This window comes from Ranitomeya imitator, chromosome 2 (assembly GCF_032444005.1).
Source record: "Ranitomeya imitator isolate aRanImi1 chromosome 2, aRanImi1.pri, whole genome shotgun sequence".
In the NCBI taxonomy this organism is placed as follows: domain Eukaryota; kingdom Metazoa; phylum Chordata; class Amphibia; order Anura; family Dendrobatidae; genus Ranitomeya; species Ranitomeya imitator.
Genome location: NC_091283.1, coordinates 464,436,880 through 464,460,082, shown reverse-complemented (window position 1 = coordinate 464,460,082; position 23,203 = coordinate 464,436,880). Strand labels below are relative to the sequence as shown.

The 23,203-nt window shown below is 43.4% G+C and overlaps 1 protein-coding gene across 2 annotated transcripts in view; it reads left to right on the top strand.

Moving 5' to 3' along the window:
- The window catches only part of LOC138664477 (cadherin-like protein 26), a 170,260-nt gene that overhangs the window by 75,680 nt on the left and 71,377 nt on the right, over nt 1-23,203 (top strand). For both annotated transcript variants that reach the window (XM_069751209.1, XM_069751208.1), the window contains exon 3: nt 15,966-16,073. In XM_069751209.1, the coding sequence (XP_069607310.1) occupies nt 15,966-16,073 (108 nt within the window). The remainder of the gene's footprint in view (nt 1-15,965; nt 16,074-23,203) is intronic.

Sequence of the window (23,203 nt, the reverse complement as noted above, 5' to 3'; positions counted from 1 at the left end):
ACTTCCCAGCATGTTGCTTCATTTTAATTTAATGACATCTTTCTAGACGGTCTATATAATCCCATTGTAAAAAAATGCTAAACCAATCATGATTTTATAAGAGTTTGGTACTTTTAGGAATCAAACTTGAAAGAAATATGGTAAAACTGCTCTAGAATACACATACGAACCGGCTAGTTTTCAAAGGAGAGTATAGAGGAGATGGCTAGTCCTTCGTCTCAACACTTGTTGATGAGACCTGACATTAGGGCTCCCTATACTGTATATTCTTTGGTACTATTGCGTTGGTAGGGAGATGGAGACAGTGTAGGTCCATTCTATACAGGAGAATGAGGTCAGCTAAAGTTCATTAGTCAGATAATAGGATGAGTTCCCTTTCTTTGGCCCTATCCTTCCATACCTTGTTGAATTAAAAGGCAGCTGGGCATTTAGGAGTGTTCTTCATTAGTTCTATGGTAATATGGACAGTTGGAGGACAGGGGAAACTTTGTATAGGTAATGGGACGAAGATGAGCTTGGGGTCCTTTTGTCAGGTGAGATTCTTTGGCACAAAAACATTACTAGTAGTGATGAGCGAATATACTCGTTACTCGAGATCTCACGAGCACGCTCGGGTGACCTCCGAGTATTTTTTAGTGCTCGGAGATTTAGTTTTCATCGCCACAGCTGAATGATTTACATCTGTTAGCCAGCATAAGTACATGTGGGGGTTGCCTGGTTGCTTGGAAATCCCCACATGTAATCAAGCTGGTTAACAGATGTAAATCATTCAGCTGCGGCGATGAAATCGAAATCTCCGAGCACTAAAAAATACTCGGAGGTCACCCGAGCGTGCTCGAGAAATCTCGAGTAACGAGTATATTCGCTCATCACTAATTACTAGCAATTGTAAGTAATGGTGGATAGTCCCATAAGTGATGACTGAGAAAATAATCTGTTGGGATATGGGTTGTTATTCATTTAGGCAAACACAGAGAAGTGGCCCTTGTTGGCCTTTTCACTTTGAAAATCCTTGTTGAAGAAAAGGGCAAAAAGACCTTTATAACAGGTGATTCTATGATCACTAAGAGAGTAAGTTCTCAACATCCATGTGAATGATGCTGACATGGGATTGGTATTCTTTTTTTCATAGATACCACAGCGAGTGCCACATCTGTCTCTATAGTACACATTTCTGTTAGTCAGTACTAAGGACAATGACGGAGGACTGTGTGGCGCCCGCTAGGGCCATTGTTGTGAATTCTGTTGTCGGGCTCCCTCCTGTGGTCATGAATGGTACTTCGGCTGGTTCTGTCCATGGACTTTCTCTGGTGGCTGTGGGTGTTTCTGAGTTTCCTTTCACAGGTGACGAGGTTAATTCGTTAACTGGCTGCTCTATTTAACTCCACTTAGATCTTTGCTCCAGGCCACCTGTCAATGTTCCAGTATTGGTCTAGTTCACTCCTGGATCATTCTTGTGACCTGTCTTCCCATCAGAAGCTAAGTTCCAGCTTGTATTTCTTTGGTTTGCTATTTTTCTGTCCAGCTTGCTATTTAATTTGTTGTCTTGCTTGCTGGAAGCTCTGGGATGCAGAGGGAGCACCTCCGCACCGTAAGTCGGTGCGGAGGGTCTTTCTGCGCCCTCTGCGTGGTCTTTTTGTAGGTTTTTGTGCTGACCGCAAAGTAACCTTTCCTATCCTCGGTCTGTTCAGTAAGTCGGGCCTCACTTTGCTAAATCTATTTCATCTCTGTGTTTGTATTTTCATCTTTACTCACAGTCATTATATGTGGGGGGCTGCCTTTTCCTTTGGGGAATTTCTCTGAGGCAAGGTAGGCTTTATTTTTCTATCTTCAGGGCTAGCTAGTTTCTTAGGCTGTGCCGAGTTGCATAGGGAGCGTTAGGCGCAATCCACGGCTATTTCTAGTGTGTTTGATAGGTTTAGGGATTGCGGTCAGCAGAGTTCCCACGTCCCAGAGCTCGTCCTATATTATCAGTAACTATCAGGTCATTCCGTGTGCTCTTATCCACCAGGTCCATTATTGTCCTGACCACCAGGTCATAACAGTACAGGTGGCCCAAAGTACTAATGCATCTCAATAGAGGGATAAGAGAAGTTCTGAGACCATTTTTTTTTCTTTGCAGTGTGTTCTGTCTCTCTTTTCCCCTTTACATCTGGGTGGTTCAGAACACAGGTGTAGACATGGACATTCAAGGTCTGTCCTCTTTGATGGATAATCTCACTATAAGTGTACAAAAAATTCAAGATTTTGTGGTTCAGAATCCGATGTCAGAGCCTAGGATTCCAATTCCTGATTTGTTTTTTGGTGATAGATCTAAGTTCTTGAATTTCAAAAATAATTGTAAATTGTTTCTTGCCTTGAAACCTCGCTCCTCAGGTGACCCTGTTCAACAAGTAAAGATCATTATTTCTTTGTTATGCAGTGACCCTCAAGACTGGGCATTTTCCCTTGCACCAGGAGATCCGGCATTGCGTGATGTTGATGCGTTTTTCCTGGCGCTTGGATTGCTTTATGACGAACCTAATTCAGTGGATCAGGCAGAGAAAATCTTGCTGGCTCTGTGTCAGGGTCAGGATGAAGCGGAGATATATTGTCAGAAGTTTAGAAAGTGGTCTGTGCTCACTCAGTGGAATGAATGTGCCCTGGCAGCAATCTTCAGAAAGGGTCTCTCTGAAGCCCTTAAGGATGTCATGGTGGGATTTCCCATGCTTGCTGGTCTGAATGAGTCTATGTCTTTGGCCATTCAGATCGATCGACGCTTGCGTGAGCGTAAAGCTGTGCACCATTTGGCGGTACTATCTGAGCAATGTGATAGGACTTTGACCAGAGCTGAACGGCAAGAACACAGACGTCGGAATGGGCTATGTTTTTACTGTGGTGATTCCACTCATGCTATCTCCGATTGTCCTAAGCGCACTAAGCGGTTCGCTAGGTCTGACACCATTGGCACGGTACAGTCTAAATTTCTATTGTCCGTTACTCTGATTTGTTCTTTGTCATCCTATTCTGTTATGGCATTTGTGGATTCAGGCGCTGCCCTGAATTTGATGGACTTGGAGTATGCTAGGCGCTGTGGTTTTTTCTTGGAGCCCTTGCAGTATCCTATTCCATTGAGAGGAATTGATGCTACGCCTTTGGCCAAGAATAAGCCTCAGTACTGGACCCAATTGACCATGTGCATGGCTCCTGCACATCAGGAGGATATCCGCTTTCTGTTGTTGCATAATCTGCATGATGTGGTCGTTTTGGGGTTGCCATGGCTACAGGTTCATAATCCAGTATTGGACTGGAAATCTATGTCTGTGTCCAGCTGGGGTTGCCAGGGGGTACATGGTGATGTTCCATTTTTGTCTATTTCGTCTTCCACTCCTTCTGAAGTTCCAGAGTTTTTGTCGGATTATCGGGATGTATTTGATGAGCCCAAAGCCAGTGCCCTACCTCCTCATAGGGATTGCGATTGTGCAATTAATTTGATTCCTGGTAGTAAGTTTCCTAAGGGCCGATTGTTTAATTTATCTGTGCCAGAACACGCCGCTATGCGGAGTTATATAAAGGAATCCTTGGAGAAAGGCCATATTCACCCGTCGTCATCACCGTTAGGAGCAGGGTTCTTTTTTGTGGCCAAGAAGGATGGTTCTTTGAGACCTTGTATTGATTACCGCCTTCTCAATAAAATTACAGTCAAATTTCAGTATCCTTTGCCATTGCTGTCTGATTTGTTTGCTCGTATTAAAGGGGCTAGTTGGTTCACCAAGATAGATCTTCGAGGGGCGTATAATCTTGTGCGTATTAAACAAGGCGATGAATGGAAAACAGCATTTAATACGCCCGAGGGCCATTTTGAGTACCTGGTTATGCCATTCGGGCTTTCCAATGCTCCATCAGTATTTCAGTCCTTTATGCATGACATCTTCCGAGAGTACCTGGATAAATTCCTGATTGTGTATTTGGATGATATTTTGGTATTTTCGGATGATTGGGAGTCTTATGTGAAGCAGGTCAGAATGGTGTTCCAGGTCCTTCGTGCGAATTCCTTGTTTGTGAAGGGGTCAAAGTGTCTCTTTGGAGTTCAGAAGGTTTCATTTTTGGGGTTCATTTTTTCCCCTTCTACTATCGAGATGGACCCTGTTAAAGTCCAAGCCATTTACGATTGGACTCAGCTGACATCTGTGAAAAGCCTGCAAAAGTTCCTGGGCTTTGCTAATTTTTATCGGCGCTTCATCGCTAATTTTTCTAGTGTTGCTAAACCGTTGACTGATTTGACCAAGAAGGGTGCTGATGTGGTCAATTGGTCTTCTGCAGCTGTAGAGGCTTTTCAGGAGTTGAAGCGTCGTTTTTCTTCTGCCCCTGTGTTGTGCCAGCCAGATGTTTCACTCCCGTTTCAGGTTGAGGTGGATGCTTCTGAGATTGGAGCTGGGGCTGTTTTGTCGCAAAGAAGTTCTGATTGCTCAGTGATGAACACATGTGCTTTCTTTTCTAGAAAGTTTTCGCCTGCTGAGCGCAATTATGATGTTGGTAATCGAGAGTTGTTGGCCATGAAGTGGGCATTCGAGGAGTGGCGTCATTGGCTTGAAGGAGCCAAGCATCGCGTGGTGGTCTTGACAGATCACAAGAATTTGACTTATCTTGAGTCTGCTAAACGGTTGAATCCGAGACAGGCTCGATGGTCGTTATTTTTCTCCCGTTTTGATTTTGTGGTTTCGTACCTTCCGGGCTCTAAGAATGTGAAAGCTGATGCCCTGTCAAGGAGTTTTGTGCCTGACTCTCCGGGTGTTCCTGAGCCGGCGGGTATTCTCAAAGAGGGGGTAATTTTGTCTGCCATCTCCCCTGATTTGCGGCGGGTGCTGCAAAAATTTCAGGCTGATAGACCTGACCGTTGCCCAGCAGAGAAACTGTTTGTCCCTGATAGATGGACTAGTAGAGTTATCTCTGAGATTCATTGTTCAGTGTTGGCTGGGCATTCTGGAATCTTTGGTACCAGAGATTTGGTGGCTAGATCCTTTTGGTGGCCGTCTTTGTCACGGGATGTGCGTTCTTTTGTGCAGTCCAGTGGGACTTGTGCTCGGGCTAAGCCCTGCTGTTCTCGTGCCAGTGGGTTGCTTTTGCCCTTGCCGGTCCCGAAGAGGCCCTGGACGCATATTTCTATGGATTTTATTTCGGATCTCCCCGTCTCTCAAAAGATGTTGGTCATTTGGGTGGTTTGTGATCGCTTTTCTAAGATGGTCCATTTGGTACCTTTGTCTAAATTGCCTTCCTCCTCTGATTTGGTGCCATTATTTTTCCAGCATGTGGTTCGTTTACATGGTATCCCGGAGAACATCGTTTCTGACAGAGGTTCCCAGTTTGTTTCGAGGTTTTGGCGATCTTTTTGTGCTAGGATGGGCATTGATTTGTCTTTTTCCTCGGCTTTCCATCCTCAGACAAATGGCCAAACTGAACGAACTAATCAGACTTTGGAAACATATCTGAGATGCTTTGTTTCTGCTGATCAGGATGATTGGGTGTCCTTTTTGCCGTTGGCTGAGTTCGCCCTTAATAATCGGGCCAGCTCGGCTACTTTGGTTTCGCCGTTTTTCTGCAATTCTGGTTTCCATCCGTGTTTCTCTTCAGGGCAGGTTGAGTCTTCAGACTGTCCTGGTGTAGATACTGTGGTGGATAGGTTGCAGCAGATTTGGACTCATGTGGTGGACAATTTGACATTGTCCCTGGAAAAGGCTCAACGTTTTGCTAACCGCCGGCGTTGTGTGGGTCCCCGACTTCGTGTTGGGGATTTGGTTTGGTTGTCATCTCGTTATGTTCCTATGAAGGTTTCCTCTCCTAAGTTTAAGCCTCGTTTCATTGGTCCGTATAAGATTTCTGAGGTTATCAATCCTGTGTCATTTCGTTTGGCCCTTCCTGCTTCTTTTGCCATCCATAATGTGTTCCATAGGTCGTTGTTGCGGAGATACGTGGCGCCTGTGGTTCCATCCGTTGATCCTCCTGCCCCGGTGTTGGTCGAGGGGGAGTTGGAGTATGTGGTGGAGAAGATTTTGGATTCTCGTATTTCGAGAAGGAAACTCCAGTACCTGGTCAAGTGGAAGGGTTATGGTCAGGAAGATAATTCCTGGGTTTTTGCCTCTGATGTTCATGCTGCCGATCTGGTTCGTGCCTTTCATTTGGCTCGTCCTGGTCGGCCTGGGGTCTCTGGTGAGGGTTCGGTTACCCCTCCTCAAGGGGGGGTACTGTTGTGAATTCTGTTGTCGGGCTCCCTCCTGTGGTCATGAATGGTACTTCGGCTGGTTCTGTCCATGGACTTTCTCTGGTGGCTGTGGGTGTTTCTGAGTTTCCTTTCACAGGTGACGAGGTTAATTCGTTAACTGGCTGCTCTATTTAACTCCACTTAGATCTTTGCTCCAGGCCACCTGTCAATGTTCCAGTATTGGTCTAGTTCACTCCTGGATCATTCTTGTGACCTGTCTTCCCATCAGAAGCTAAGTTCCAGCTTGTATTTCTTTGGTTTGCTATTTTTCTGTCCAGCTTGCTATTTAATTTGTTGTCTTGCTTGCTGGAAGCTCTGGGATGCAGAGGGAGCACCTCCGCACCGTAAGTCGGTGCGGAGGGTCTTTCTGCGCCCTCTGCGTGGTCTTTTTGTAGGTTTTTGTGCTGACCGCAAAGTAACCTTTCCTATCCTCGGTCTGTTCAGTAAGTCGGGCCTCACTTTGCTAAATCTATTTCATCTCTGTGTTTGTATTTTCATCTTTACTCACAGTCATTATATGTGGGGGGCTGCCTTTTCCTTTGGGGAATTTCTCTGAGGCAAGGTAGGCTTTATTTTTCTATCTTCAGGGCTAGCTAGTTTCTTAGGCTGTGCCGAGTTGCATAGGGAGCGTTAGGCGCAATCCACGGCTATTTCTAGTGTGTTTGATAGGTTTAGGGATTGCGGTCAGCAGAGTTCCCACGTCCCAGAGCTCGTCCTATATTATCAGTAACTATCAGGTCATTCCGTGTGCTCTTATCCACCAGGTCCATTATTGTCCTGACCACCAGGTCATAACAGTACAGGTGGCCCAAAGTACTAATGCATCTCAATAGAGGGATAAGAGAAGTTCTGAGACCATTTTTTTTTCTTTGCAGTGTGTTCTGTCTCTCTTTTCCCCTTTACATCTGGGTGGTTCAGAACACAGGTGTAGACATGGACATTCAAGGTCTGTCCTCTTTGATGGATAATCTCACTATAAGTGTACAAAAAATTCAAGATTTTGTGGTTCAGAATCCGATGTCAGAGCCTAGGATTCCAATTCCTGATTTGTTTTTTGGTGATAGATCTAAGTTCTTGAATTTCAAAAATAATTGTAAATTGTTTCTTGCCTTGAAACCTCGCTCCTCAGGTGACCCTGTTCAACAAGTAAAGATCATTATTTCTTTGTTATGCAGTGACCCTCAAGACTGGGCATTTTCCCTTGCACCAGGAGATCCGGCATTGCGTGATGTTGATGCGTTTTTCCTGGCGCTTGGATTGCTTTATGACGAACCTAATTCAGTGGATCAGGCAGAGAAAATCTTGCTGGCTCTGTGTCAGGGTCAGGATGAAGCGGAGATATATTGTCAGAAGTTTAGAAAGTGGTCTGTGCTCACTCAGTGGAATGAATGTGCCCTGGCAGCAATCTTCAGAAAGGGTCTCTCTGAAGCCCTTAAGGATGTCATGGTGGGATTTCCCATGCTTGCTGGTCTGAATGAGTCTATGTCTTTGGCCATTCAGATCGATCGACGCTTGCGTGAGCGTAAAGCTGTGCACCATTTGGCGGTACTATCTGAGCAATGTGATAGGACTTTGACCAGAGCTGAACGGCAAGAACACAGACGTCGGAATGGGCTATGTTTTTACTGTGGTGATTCCACTCATGCTATCTCCGATTGTCCTAAGCGCACTAAGCGGTTCGCTAGGTCTGACACCATTGGCACGGTACAGTCTAAATTTCTATTGTCCGTTACTCTGATTTGTTCTTTGTCATCCAATTCTGTTATGGCATTTGTGGATTCAGGCGCTGCCCTGAATTTGATGGACTTGGAGTATGCTAGGCGCTGTGGTTTTTTCTTGGAGCCCTTGCAGTATCCTATTCCATTGAGAGGAATTGATGCTACGCCTTTGGCCAAGAATAAGCCTCAGTACTGGACCCAATTGACCATGTGCATGGCTCCTGCACATCAGGAGGATATCCGCTTTCTGTTGTTGCATAATCTGCATGATGTGGTCGTTTTGGGGTTGCCATGGCTACAGGTTCATAATCCAGTATTGGACTGGAAATCTATGTCTGTGTCCAGCTGGGGTTGCCAGGGGGTACATGGTGATGTTCCATTTTTGTCTATTTCGTCTTCCACTCCTTCTGAAGTTCCAGAGTTTTTGTCGGATTATCGGGATGTATTTGATGAGCCCAAAGCCAGTGCCCTACCTCCTCATAGGGATTGCGATTGTGCAATTAATTTGATTCCTGGTAGTAAGTTTCCTAAGGGCCGATTGTTTAATTTATCTGTGCCAGAACACGCCGCTATGCGGAGTTATATAAAGGAATCCTTGGAGAAAGGCCATATTCACCCGTCGTCATCACCGTTAGGAGCAGGGTTCTTTTTTGTGGCCAAGAAGGATGGTTCTTTGAGACCTTGTATTGATTACCGCCTTCTCAATAAAATTACAGTCAAATTTCAGTATCCTTTGCCATTGCTGTCTGATTTGTTTGCTCGTATTAAAGGGGCTAGTTGGTTCACCAAGATAGATCTTCGAGGGGCGTATAATCTTGTGCGTATTAAACAAGGCGATGAATGGAAAACAGCATTTAATACGCCCGAGGGCCATTTTGAGTACCTGGTTATGCCATTCGGGCTTTCCAATGCTCCATCAGTATTTCAGTCCTTTATGCATGACATCTTCCGAGAGTACCTGGATAAATTCCTGATTGTGTATTTGGATGATATTTTGGTATTTTCGGATGATTGGGAGTCTTATGTGAAGCAGGTCAGAATGGTGTTCCAGGTCCTTCGTGCGAATTCCTTGTTTGTGAAGGGGTCAAAGTGTCTCTTTGGAGTTCAGAAGGTTTCATTTTTGGGGTTCATTTTTTCCCCTTCTACTATCGAGATGGACCCTGTTAAAGTCCAAGCCATTTACGATTGGACTCAGCTGACATCTGTGAAAAGCCTGCAAAAGTTCCTGGGCTTTGCTAATTTTTATCGGCGCTTCATCGCTAATTTTTCTAGTGTTGCTAAACCGTTGACTGATTTGACCAAGAAGGGTGCTGATGTGGTCAATTGGTCTTCTGCAGCTGTAGAGGCTTTTCAGGAGTTGAAGCGTCGTTTTTCTTCTGCCCCTGTGTTGTGCCAGCCAGATGTTTCACTCCCGTTTCAGGTTGAGGTGGATGCTTCTGAGATTGGAGCTGGGGCTGTTTTGTCGCAAAGAAGTTCTGATTGCTCAGTGATGAACACATGTGCTTTCTTTTCTAGAAAGTTTTCGCCTGCTGAGCGCAATTATGATGTTGGTAATCGAGAGTTGTTGGCCATGAAGTGGGCATTCGAGGAGTGGCGTCATTGGCTTGAAGGAGCCAAGCATCGCGTGGTGGTCTTGACAGATCACAAGAATTTGACTTATCTTGAGTCTGCTAAACGGTTGAATCCGAGACAGGCTCGATGGTCGTTATTTTTCTCCCGTTTTGATTTTGTGGTTTCGTACCTTCCGGGCTCTAAGAATGTGAAAGCTGATGCCCTGTCAAGGAGTTTTGTGCCTGACTCTCCGGGTGTTCCTGAGCCGGCGGGTATTCTCAAAGAGGGGGTAATTTTGTCTGCCATCTCCCCTGATTTGCGGCGGGTGCTGCAAAAATTTCAGGCTGATAGACCTGACCGTTGCCCAGCAGAGAAACTGTTTGTCCCTGATAGATGGACTAGTAGAGTTATCTCTGAGATTCATTGTTCAGTGTTGGCTGGGCATTCTGGAATCTTTGGTACCAGAGATTTGGTGGCTAGATCCTTTTGGTGGCCGTCTTTGTCACGGGATGTGCGTTCTTTTGTGCAGTCCAGTGGGACTTGTGCTCGGGCTAAGCCCTGCTGTTCTCGTGCCAGTGGGTTGCTTTTGCCCTTGCCGGTCCCGAAGAGGCCCTGGACGCATATTTCTATGGATTTTATTTCGGATCTCCCCGTCTCTCAAAAGATGTTGGTCATTTGGGTGGTTTGTGATCGCTTTTCTAAGATGGTCCATTTGGTACCTTTGTCTAAATTGCCTTCCTCCTCTGATTTGGTGCCATTATTTTTCCAGCATGTGGTTCGTTTACATGGTATCCCGGAGAACATCGTTTCTGACAGAGGTTCCCAGTTTGTTTCGAGGTTTTGGCGATCTTTTTGTGCTAGGATGGGCATTGATTTGTCTTTTTCCTCGGCTTTCCATCCTCAGACAAATGGCCAAACTGAACGAACTAATCAGACTTTGGAAACATATCTGAGATGCTTTGTTTCTGCTGATCAGGATGATTGGGTGTCCTTTTTGCCGTTGGCTGAGTTCGCCCTTAATAATCGGGCCAGCTCGGCTACTTTGGTTTCGCCGTTTTTCTGCAATTCTGGTTTCCATCCGTGTTTCTCTTCAGGGCAGGTTGAGTCTTCAGACTGTCCTGGTGTAGATACTGTGGTGGATAGGTTGCAGCAGATTTGGACTCATGTGGTGGACAATTTGACATTGTCCCTGGAAAAGGCTCAACGTTTTGCTAACCGCCGGCGTTGTGTGGGTCCCCGACTTCGTGTTGGGGATTTGGTTTGGTTGTCATCTCGTTATGTTCCTATGAAGGTTTCCTCTCCTAAGTTTAAGCCTCGTTTCATTGGTCCGTATAAGATTTCTGAGGTTATCAATCCTGTGTCATTTCGTTTGGCCCTTCCTGCTTCTTTTGCCATCCATAATGTGTTCCATAGGTCGTTGTTGCGGAGATACGTGGCGCCTGTGGTTCCATCCGTTGATCCTCCTGCCCCGGTGTTGGTCGAGGGGGAGTTGGAGTATGTGGTGGAGAAGATTTTGGATTCTCGTATTTCGAGAAGGAAACTCCAGTACCTGGTCAAGTGGAAGGGTTATGGTCAGGAAGATAATTCCTGGGTTTTTGCCTCTGATGTTCATGCTGCCGATCTGGTTCGTGCCTTTCATTTGGCTCGTCCTGGTCGGCCTGGGGTCTCTGGTGAGGGTTCGGTTACCCCTCCTCAAGGGGGGGTACTGTTGTGAATTCTGTTGTCGGGCTCCCTCCTGTGGTCATGAATGGTACTTCGGCTGGTTCTGTCCATGGACTTTCTCTGGTGGCTGTGGGTGTTTCTGAGTTTCCTTTCACAGGTGACGAGGTTAATTCGTTAACTGGCTGCTCTATTTAACTCCACTTAGATCTTTGCTCCAGGCCACCTGTCAATGTTCCAGTATTGGTCTAGTTCTCTCCTGGATCGTTCTTGTGACCTGTCTTCCCATCAGAAGCTAAGTTCCAGCTTGTATTTCTTTGGTTTGCTATTTTTCTGTCCAGCTTGCTATTTAATTTGTTGTCTTGCTTGCTGGAAGCTCTGGGACGCAGAGGGAGCCCCTCCGCACCGTGAGTCGGTGCGGAGGGTCTTTCTGCGCCCTCTGCGTGGTCTTTTTGTAGGTTTTTGTGCTGACCGCAAAGTAACCTTTCCTATCCTCGGTCTGTTCAGTAAGTCGGGCCTCACTTTGCTAAATCTATTTCATCTCTGTGTTTGTATTTTCATCTTTACTCACAGTCATTATATGTGGGGGGCTGCCTTTTCCTTTGGGGAATTTCTCTGAGGCAAGGTAGGCTTTATTTTTCTATCTTCAGGGCTAGCTAGTTTCTTAGGCTGTGCTGAGTTGCATACGGAGCGTTAGGCGCAATCCACGGCTATTTCTAGTGTGTTTGATAGGTTTAGGGATTGCGGTCAGCAGAGTTCCCACGTCCCAGAGCTCGTCCTATATTATCAGTAACTATCAGGTCATTCCGTGTGCTCTTATCCACCAGGTCCATTATTGTCCTGACCACCAGGTCATAACAGGCCATGGGGATGCTCGGTACTGGGTCCGACACAGTTCTAAAAGGGGAAGGTCAAGGCAGCAGTGACCCGATCAGTGGCCCTAGGCATACAATAAAAAAGCCAGTGAATGAAAAGGAAAAATAAAGTTTATAGGGGGTTGTTCGTGATGCCACCTGTAGTACTCGGCAATAAAGGTGTTAGCCGATGCTGCTTCAGAGTCCACTGGGGCTGATGGTGATGCAGCAGAGTTGGTACAGCTCTCTACAGGTAGAGCTAGACCCCAGGGCAACTGTATGAGTAAATGATAAGATGATGGTGGTAGTGGTAGGCCGGGTAGGTGTTGTAGAAATAATGCAAGGATACAGTAAGGTGCAGTTTCCACTTTACTTACAGTTCTCCAGTCCACAAACGCCAGCTGTGTTCTCCGGGTCAATGGCCCAGCAAACTCCCAGGTAGATTGGGATGCACTTCTCCAGGACTCCTTTCGTATGCCTTTCTCTGGCCATCTCACTACACTGGCTTTCACTTCTCCTGCCCAGAATCTCACCCACAGTGTCCCAAGCCAGCAGCCACAAACCTGGTTGGGCGACGTCCTCTGAGTCCCCTGGATTCTATCCGGCTGCCTTTTTTGGCGAGTTAAGGGTAGATGTGGCTGTAACTCTTGCAAAAGTCACAGTCTCCGGTTTCTTAGCTGAACTTGAAGTATTCCACTAACTTGGGGCTGGTCCCCTGAATGCAGCTTGGGCCCTCCATGCCTAGATACAGGCCCCACGGGTGGCTTCTGCACTTCCCGTGTCCCTAGGACCCTTTCTTCCTCTCTCCTTCTCTGCAATCTCTCTCTTTTGGTCTTTTCTCTCTCTGTAGCTCCCTCTGATAAGGAGCTTCTTCTCTCCTTGTCTGCGCCACTCCATCTCCTCCCTCCTGACTGACTCCCCTCTAATCTGCTCCTCCCCTACTCCACCTACCCCACCCACTCCCACCACCCATTCCTATCCAGCCTAGGATGAGGCCTTCCTCCCTAAGGGTACGCACAGGAGCCCCAACTGAACTGGTGTGTGTTTGATGTGAGTGTTAGAGTCCTGGGTAGTGCTCCCTCCTTACCCGAGAGTGGGATACAGCACCTCTGGATGAGGTGCAGTACCTCAGGGGTGCCACAACTGACACATTATTGTTAATGTTATAAAGTCCCAGCACTGGATCAAGAATGCCTTGTTAATGTGTAATTAAATTGAATTTAAGAAACCCTGATTTTCTATGAATCCTCGCAAGCAACCATCAAATAACATCAAGTGACCAACCTGTTACCAATACAGGATCTTGATATTGAGATTCTACTTTGCCGTATGTCTTAAGGTTTGAAGATGTTAGCCATTTAGAGCAAGTATAGAGTAAAAGTTGTCCATATTAACCACCTCCAAACTCATCTCTCAGCAAAAAAGAGTGTGTCTTTGGATGGACGGCTTGTCTATTCTAAGGGAATCTTGAACTTTTGGTAGGCAGATGAAGATTCGTGTATGGTCATACCACCTCTGGAATGGGACCACCTTGCCTTCACAGTCTGTATAGACAGTGCTTCCATGGAATGAATGCTTGCATTAGTCATTATTGGCCATTTGGGCATCTGTAGGTAATGGAAAATAGTCTCCATGTCTATGTCTTTACTATATACCATTTACGATTAGATTTAGTTTGTGCTATTAGTCTGTTTTTATAAGTTGAATCTTTCAGAGGTTATTGGGTCTTTGTAAGAAACAAATTTTGCTCATCAATTCGACATCTGTCTCCTCTAATCACATTAGCGCTTGCAGTCTTCCTCCTGCTAATTTGTTACCTTCTACCAGTCAATTTAGTATTTCTGTTTGATATATTTTTTTACATGTCTATGTTCTACGTTGTGTTTTTTTGAACAGTATTCTGGTAGATGCCTGCAGGGTCAGTAACTAATCTCCTAGGAAATATCTCACACTGTCAAGGTATTGCGACGCTGAATGTGCCATCATTCTACCAGGTGATGTGGACAACCAATTAGTCCTCCTAAGCATTAAATAATCTTTGGTGAGTGAGAAGAGAAGGAAAAAAAATCTTCCCGATATCATAGAAAAAACAGTGACTTATTTCTCACCTTTCAGTACCTTGAAAAAGTGATATTTTTTCTTGCTGTGCTGCAAACTTAAAAATAGTTCTTAAAAAGGAAGGTAAAGGATTATTGTTTCACAATAACTTAATCAGAGTCTTGTTAACAAGTGTAGACTGTAATGTATGGAGATCTCCTATACCTTCCTGTACTGACTGTAAGAGCTTCCCTATACACTTTATGCTAACATTGGCTGAACATGCCTATATGGTCATGCTATGGAAGTAATTGGAGCTACATTACATCAGTGTGCCGCTGTATTTTTTGGTTTGTAGTTCTACAGAAGATAGGTAGGTAAGAGGCAGATAAGAAGGTAGCCCTAAATAAAAAAAATGTCTTGCTACTGGGATTCCAAAGATTGTTAGTAATTTGCAAGGAAACTAGATTATTCTACAGTACTGGTCTTGGAGAAATAATGCATTACATGGTGTCAGTTGAAATCAATGAGCTGTATGTGCCAAGACCTACAGAGAGTGATGCCATTTGTAGTTGTTTTCTAATAATTAAAATCAGACACTTAAAAACAATAATAGCACCACCACAAACACACTGAGGACCCTCGTCATTTGCTGAGAACCTAACCCCAGAGTACCACAGAACATCTAATCACTGATACAGGAGCTGCTTGCTGCTGCTGCCACCCTTCCATCACGCGGTAGTTTAACAGTTCCCTTCTTTTGCTACTGATATGTAACCAAAATATCTGAGTTGTTCTCTATAATGATGTCCAAAAGACATTTCATTTAATAGTTGCCTTTGTATTCTGTTTTTCGTAAATATGTTGAGAACAGTAGGTCTTAAAGATCTGAAACCTATTCTAAAACCTTTCGAAGAGCCCGATTTACCCTTGAGGCAAATTTGTTGCAGATTGGTGCAGTCGTTTTGGCTGTAAATTAATATTGACTACTGTGCTCCATTTTTGGATGATTAATCTACAGTATGTGCCAAATTTGGGGCAGATTGGTCCAGCTATTTGGTCATGCATAGTAATATACAATAGAAATTCATTTTTATACATATAAAGATGACTGAACAGAGGCAGCTATCTCCTAACATGGCTCCACCCATAATAGAGGTGAACAATTGAAAACCCCGTTTCCCCACATGTTGTCTGTATGCCTATTAGGGCATATGAAAAGAGTTGTAGTCTCAAGAACACCCCTTTTACCCAATGTCCTCTTTATACAATTTGTTCTTCTAAGATGGGTTCAAGAGAAAGTTTGATTCGATATTGTGTAATTACGTAGAGTTTGTTACTTTGTGGGTGATACCTGGAGAGTAGGGTGGGACCGACAAGTGACAAAAATTATACTGAGTGAATTTTTTGCTTAAATATTGACGCGTGAGTAGAAAAAATGTGTTATTGCCCCTTTAGCTATGCTCCCTAGGCATTTGCCCTCTTAGCCTGACTGCCTTGGCCATGTGCTTCTGAGGATATTGTTCAAAGTAAAAGCTTCTACCTGGGGCGGTGGAATAACAGGATCCGGCACACCCACCATTGTTTGCCATACATGCCTTCATCGTAGATACTTTCTTTTGTTCCTGCTCGGAGCATTTTTTAAATGACTCAAGTTAGTACCTAGAAATTAGAGAAGCTGAATATGTAGTGTAGAAAGTCTGCATGCATGCCTAATTAAAGTGCAATGTGGTGCAATTACCTTTTTAAATGTGGAGCCCCAGGTAACAGCTGTTTACTTTGAGTTGTCACTAAATGATGACAATTAATAGATACTGTCATTATTTTTGGTTCTGATAAGGCTGCTCCACTGTCAGTAAATATGAAATATGTCTTCATGTTACTCTGTCACTACTCATGTTCCAACAGAGATTGCAGCGCAGCATCGCACAAAGCCGCCAGAAGAGAGATTGGATCATCGACACCTTCACCCTTGAAGAAGAGTTGCCAGGTCCTTACCCCAAACTAATTGGCACGGTAAGAACTGCAGTATTTCCTTGTGTAAAATGACAATGAACACTTAAAGGGGACCTGCCACTTGCCATAATATGTAATTTTTTTTATCTAGAAAAAATGACGCTATTCTCCTGAATCTTGTAATGATTTTATTTTGTTCCTACGCCTCTCCATTCCTGAGATATGGCCTCCTCTTCCCTGTATATAAATCTAGCCTTTTCAACCAAAGTGGGTGTGGCCCTCAAGAAGACTTCCTTAAAGAAGAGCTAAAGACCACACCCACATGGTTGAAAAGACTAGATTTATATACAGGGAAAAGGAGGCCATATCTCAGGAATGGAGATGCGTACGAACAAAAGAAAAACGTCGCCAATCTCAGAGGAACAGCAGCATTTGCAGCAGATAAAAAAATCATATGTATGGCAAGTGACAGGTCCTATTTAAAGAGATCCTACCAGATCTTAGGCTTTCAGATGTGACCTGTTCAATTCTCTCCTGTGGTAAAAAAAAAATTAGACAGTTCACATGGCAGTGAGCGGGCTATCCGTGTAATGCATGGATGTGCCAGGTTCTCCAAAGAATGATGCTTTACTCAAATACATGAGGGTCCTGAACAGGAAATGACTTCTATAACTTCTGGGTATTTTAAAATGGATTTTCTAACTTAGACAACAGACACCTTGATCACAAGGCCACATTGTCAGATTAAACGAACCCAATGGGCCGCAATAAAAAATCATGAAGATCACAACATAAATATGTAATGGGCACTGATTCCGTCTTTAGGACTCTCAAATATCAGGAGGATAGATGGCGTCTTCCCTTCCATTCACAATCCAGAAATGAAGAGATGGTGGATTCAGCTTTCTCAATGGTAGTTTATGCGACACACTGACACAGTTGAGTCTTTGTATTCTCCCATAAACCACAATGAATATGGCGGCGTCATGCATTTCCTCTTCTTTACTTTATCTATTCCTTACCTTGATGATGACTTGGTCACAGATGTGACCACACAGCGCACCATTAATAGTCACCCGTCCTTACGGTGCTATCTGACTCTACTCCCTAGCATGGAAAATATACGTGAGCGGCCTCCAGACTTTGTTTAAGGTTGTACAGAAAGGCATCAATGTGATATGTAAACCCTCAGGTAACAAGCTGTGCACTCCCGCTATATGTCCATGTCGGGTATATAGACATCATGTTGGGGAGGTGGAAGTTCTCTACATGTGAACTTCTGTTTGACCAAATGACACTTCATATGAGAAGTCAAACACAGGGATATATGACATTTTATAGCAGACACTGTACAATCAATCTAATATTTCAGTATAAAATCAGAGTATCATCAATAAGTGATTGTTCCTGTTTACTTTTTCCAATAGCAAACAGTTGAATTGTGAGTATAACTGCGGAGTGTAATACAGGCTGTGCCAAAGGATTAAGAAAATTAATGTAACATATTCTGTCACCGATGTATGTGGGTGAGATGTGTCTGAAGGATGTGAACACAGTTCTCTGTATGAGCAATAGCAGATAGCATCAACTTATTAACTCACTAACTTGTGCTAATATTCCTGATGAACTGCACGTGATTAGTCCGGAAGGATGATACAGTACCTTGATGCGATGAGGTGAGCTATCAGGGATGATGAAGGGATGAAGATGAGGTAGAAGCTAGTACTGCAGGTTAGAAGCACGAAGTTAGTTGTAACAAGAGAATCATTTCTCCAGTCCTGAAGCATGTGTTATACAAGATGGCGCTGACCAAGAAGAAGGAAGTGAGATAGATAGGAGGAGTTGCAGAAAGGAAGGTATTATGGTTAAAGCAGAGTAATATTACATGAACTACACAATATAACAATGGCCAGTAGATGACAGCAAAGTAAAACAAACACAATAGATGGAATTAAACCATATACATTATATAATGTCCTATAATGACTATATGTCTTGCAAAAGATTAGCTAACAGCACATAGCATACTGTAGTTAGAAAGTGACTCCACCAGCATAACAGTGAGTGCAGCTCTGGGGTATAATACATCATGTAAATCAGGAATACTGATGTAATGTGTGTACACAGTGACTCCACCAGCAGAATAGTGAGTGCAGCTCTGGAGTATAATACAGGATGTAACTCAGGATCAGTACAGGATAAGTAATGTATGTACTCAGTGACTCCACCAGCAGAATAGTGAGTGCAGCTCTGGAGTATAATACAGGATGTAACTCAAGATCAGTACAGGATAAGTAATGTAATGTATGTACACAGTGACTGCACCAGCAGAACAGTGAGTACAGCTCTGGTATATAATACAGGATGTAACTCAGGATCAGTACAGGATAAGTAATGTAATGTATGTACACAGTGATTCACCAGCAGAATAGTGAGTGCAGCTCTGGGGTATAATACAGGATGTAACTCAGGATCAGTACAGGATAAGTAATGTAATGTATGTACACAGTGACTCCACCAGCAGAATAGTGAGTTCAGCTCTGGAGTATAATACAGGATGTAACTCAGGATCAGTACAGGATGAGTAATGTAATGTATGTACACAGTGATTCACCAGCAGAATAGTGAGTGCAGCTCTGGGGTATAATACAGGATGTAACTCAGGATCAGTACAGGATAAGTAATGTAATGTATGTACACAGTGACTCCACCAGCAGAATAGTGAGTTCAGCTCTGGAGTATAATACAGGATGTAACTCAGGATCAATACAGGATAAGTAATGTATGTACTCAGTGACTCCACCAGCAGAATAGTGAGTGCAGCTCTGGAGTATAATACAGGATGTAACTCAGGATCAGTACAGGATAAGTAATGTAATGTATGTACTCAGTGACTCCACCAGCAGAATAGTGAGTGCAGCTCTGGAGTATAACACAGGATGTAACTAAGGATCAGTACAGGATAAGTAATGTAATGTATGTACACAGTGACTCCACCAGCAGAATAGTGAGTGCAGCTCAGGAGTATAATGCAGGATGTAACTAAGGATCAGTACAGGATAAGTAATGTAATGTATGTACACAGTGACTCCACCAGCAGAATAGTGAGTGCAGCTCAGGAGTATAATGCAGGATGTAACTCAGGATCAGTACAGGATAAGTAATGTAATGTATGTACTCAGTGACTCCACCAGCAGAATAGTGAGTGCAGCTCTGGAGTATAACACAGGATGTAACTAAGGATCAGTACAGGATAAGTAATGTAATGTATGTACACAGTGACTCCACCAGCAGAATAGTGAGTGCAGCTCAGGAGTATAATGCAGGATGTAACTAAGGATCAGTACAGGATAAGTAATGTAATGTATGTACACAGTGACTCCACCAGCAGAATAGTGAGTGCAGCTCAGGAGTATAATGCAGGATGTAACTCAGGATCAGTACAGGATAAGTAATGTAATGTATGTACACAGTGATTCCACCAGCAGAATAGTGAGTGCAGCCCTGGGGTATAATACAGAATGTAACTCAGGATCAGTACAGGATAAGTAATGTTCAATATATGTAAAAAGAAGGGAAAACTAATTAAGGACCTCAAGTATTACATGGGGAAGCACTGCTTATTTTTAGGAAAGAAATTAAATAGCTTAACAGCAATAGGCAACAGATGCTGAAGACTGTGGAATTAATTATGTTATTGTGACTGCAAAACAACCCATGAATGCCATTTTACAGCCACATAACATTCCAGCCATTTACCGGCTTTTATAATCAGGCACATCGCTCAGATGAAGTTACTGGCCCTTTTAACGTCGCAGGAATGCACTTGCAGGAATCTTTTGTGATACTTCCCACATGCTCACCTTCTGCTAATTATTTTGGCATTTACTGTTCTTACTTCTTAATAAGCTTGCCATACTGCTCAAGTAATTATGTTCTGCAATCATCTACTACCTGAGATACAATTGTCTCTGTTTTCTTATAATAACACAGTGCTGAACATGGAATGTAATGCAGTCCCTATTGTGTAGCTGGGGGTTGGTAAGATGTCTGCTACAGACATGACGAGTAATATAAAGTGCATTTAGACAGGGGGCGCTACACACAAGTCTCTTATGCCAATGTGAACTATGAATAATAATGTTGGCATCATTATACTCACAATGCCTGAATGCAAAATGTGTAGCAAGCCTCTTTGTGCCATTAATAATACAGGTGACTTCTTATGGGAAAGAGGTATTTGCAGTCCCACAAACACCAGGCCCTGAAGTTTGTTTCCCACTCCCCATCCCCTTTCATAATAACCACCCCTACATTGATTCCAGCTACCTTAGCACCAAAGTGAATAGGCCCAACCAAGAGAACTTACAAACTCCATTACAAAAGTTGTCCAAATATTTAATGGCAGCTTGCTAAGAATGAAACCAAGAAAGTTCAGTCATGCTAAAGTGAATTTTTATCTTTAAAAACAATTTACAGCTTGTGTTATACACCAGAGCCTCATTCACAATTCTGCAGACTTCAGAGCTGAGATCTTCTAGCATTGCCTACTTACTTAAAGGGAATCTGTCACCACGTTTTTGCCATCTGAGTTGAGAGCAGAATAATGTAGGAACAAAGTCTCTGATTCTAGCGATATATCACTTAATGGGTTGCTTGTTGTAGTTTTGATAAAATCACTGTTTTATCAGCAACAGATTATCACTAGAGGACTAGGAAGTGTGACATGATTTACAATCATCCAGCAACTATAGAGGTTAAAATGGTTATAACTGACAGGGAGTTGGTTAGCTCTTCTCCAGGGAATCCTGGGAAAGTTGTTAGTGTGTCCTGGACATCCAAGATGTGTGTTAGAAAGTCTCCTATCAGACTGAATTCAGACAAACTGTATAGCCCAGTTCTTCCTGGGAAGTGATTTCTGTAATCATAGAATCACCAGAACAGCCAGAAGCATCTTTATTACCTCAAAATAGAATTGAGAGAGCTACAGCACCGGACTCATCCCCTCCCCCCACCTCACTGCATGAGAAATGTACAATTCTGCTTAGGTTAAGACACTTGTGTCGGAAGAGAAGTTATCTGTGAAGATAAATTATCTGTGAATTTATATCTGTTGCTAAAGCATTGCATAAAAAGTACTGATTCTGTGTGATGAACAGAAGCTTGAATAAAATCCTTGTGATCAACTTCAGATCAGAACCCTGTCATAGCTCTGTGCTTGTAAACCGTTACCTCCCCTCTATTGTGAAGAATTATAATTAATGGTAGCCCTGAGTAAGGTTTCTCCAGGATTCAAAAAGAACTCATGTTTCCTTTGCATCGCCCTCATGGCCTTAGTGGCGTGCATGTAACATAAACTCGCTGCCATGTAATTCTCCATATTCATGAGCTCTAGTTTAGCTCACTCCCACCACTAATTGGCAGCTTTATGCCTATGCAGAGTGTAGACAGAAAGCAGCTTATCAATGGTGTAGGCGGGGTTATACAGAGCTCAGCATTCAGAGAACTGGTACGTCTTCAACAGATAAAAGTGATTTCATCAAAATTGCAGCAAGCAGCCTAGTAAATAATACATCACTGGAATCAAGTTCTCTGTTCCTTTATCATGCTGGAGTTGCAAAAACCAGGTGACAGGTACCCTTCAATGTTCCCGCAGACTTTGGTCTGGTTGTAAGCTAAGAATTTAGGGCTTTGTCAATGGTTTCTAACAAAATTTAGTGAGGGCAGCTCTGGAGAATAATACAGTCTGTCTCTCAAAATCAGTACAAGAATAGTAATGTAATATAATTGCACACTGTCTCAACCTATTATATAAATTATTTCTATTAATATGCAGATGGTCAACATGGATGTGGTCTTTTATTATAAAGTATTTTCCACTGTGAGTTATGCTTCCATTCCCAGTATGGACTGGGGACTGGGAAAATGACTACATAATATTTTGTTGTCATGCAGATAAAATCTAAATGCTTCATGGTCTGTTTGATCACTCTTATGTAGCGTGGCGCACGGTGGTAGCCATAGGTGAGGTACTTGGCTTCCATGACTCAACACGCTACATAAAAACAGGGGTCCTGACTGGGTGTGTGTGGTTGTATTACTGCTGTGGACATCTTCAGGTTCATTTCTGACACAATTTGTGCAGTGCCAGACCCTTTTAAACCCATAATGGGTAAACCACACAAATTTGTAAAAATAAAGTCCTTTTTACTGTCAATTAAACTTATGTACAGAGGGTAGCAGGAAATAAGCTTGCTATTTTCTTCTGCGCAATACATATTCTTGGTGGTCACGGATTGTGGTGAATGTTACAGATGAACAGCAGGGCAAATTGGGTAACTCAGTCTTACTGGTACAGACCCACACGGGTCAATGTGTTTCGCTGTGACCACTTCACCCAAACTACACTCTAGGACCCCATGGGTCAATTTGTTTAGCTGTGGCCACTGTAAGGGACGACTCGCTAGCTGCCACCTTACTACCCCAGCCTGACTGACCTTGCCTTCCTTCACAGCTGGTCTCCAGGTCTATCTGAGGGTATCCTTTCTTGTCTCCTGCTCACTAACAACTTCCCTCACTCCCAGGAACTAATCCACATGTCCCTATGACTACTCCCTAACTATGGACCGGCCCTACACTTAACCCTGTCACCCCTAACTAACAGGAACTGCAGTGTCCAGAAGGATAACACATAAAATATAGTACATGTTCATACATGGGTCTACAGCGAGGTGTTACACCATCTTCTCCACCTTCACACAGCCTAGTCATACACCTATAAATATGATAAGACCTATAGGCGACCAGGAGTCAAGAAAAGTCCAGAAAACAAAAATATAAAAATATAACAAAGTTTATTAAACATGAGAAAATCACAATAACATGATATAAGCAATGCAAAAATAAGAAGTAAAACAGCAGAAGGTGATGGCACGGGATGTCACAAAAATGCAATCTCACATAAAACAATATAGGGTAAGTCAAGAAACCTATATCCGCATAAAAGTGGTATGCCAAGAAACCAATGTTCACAGTGTAAGCATAAAAGGTGTGAAAAATAGTGACCAATTTCAATGTCTCATTATAATATTTTGGTACACTATATACTATCAGGTGATCTCCATAAGGAATATACTGTATATAGGGGGTACAATGGGTATCGGCCCAGTGCCAAAAAAATGCAAAAGCAA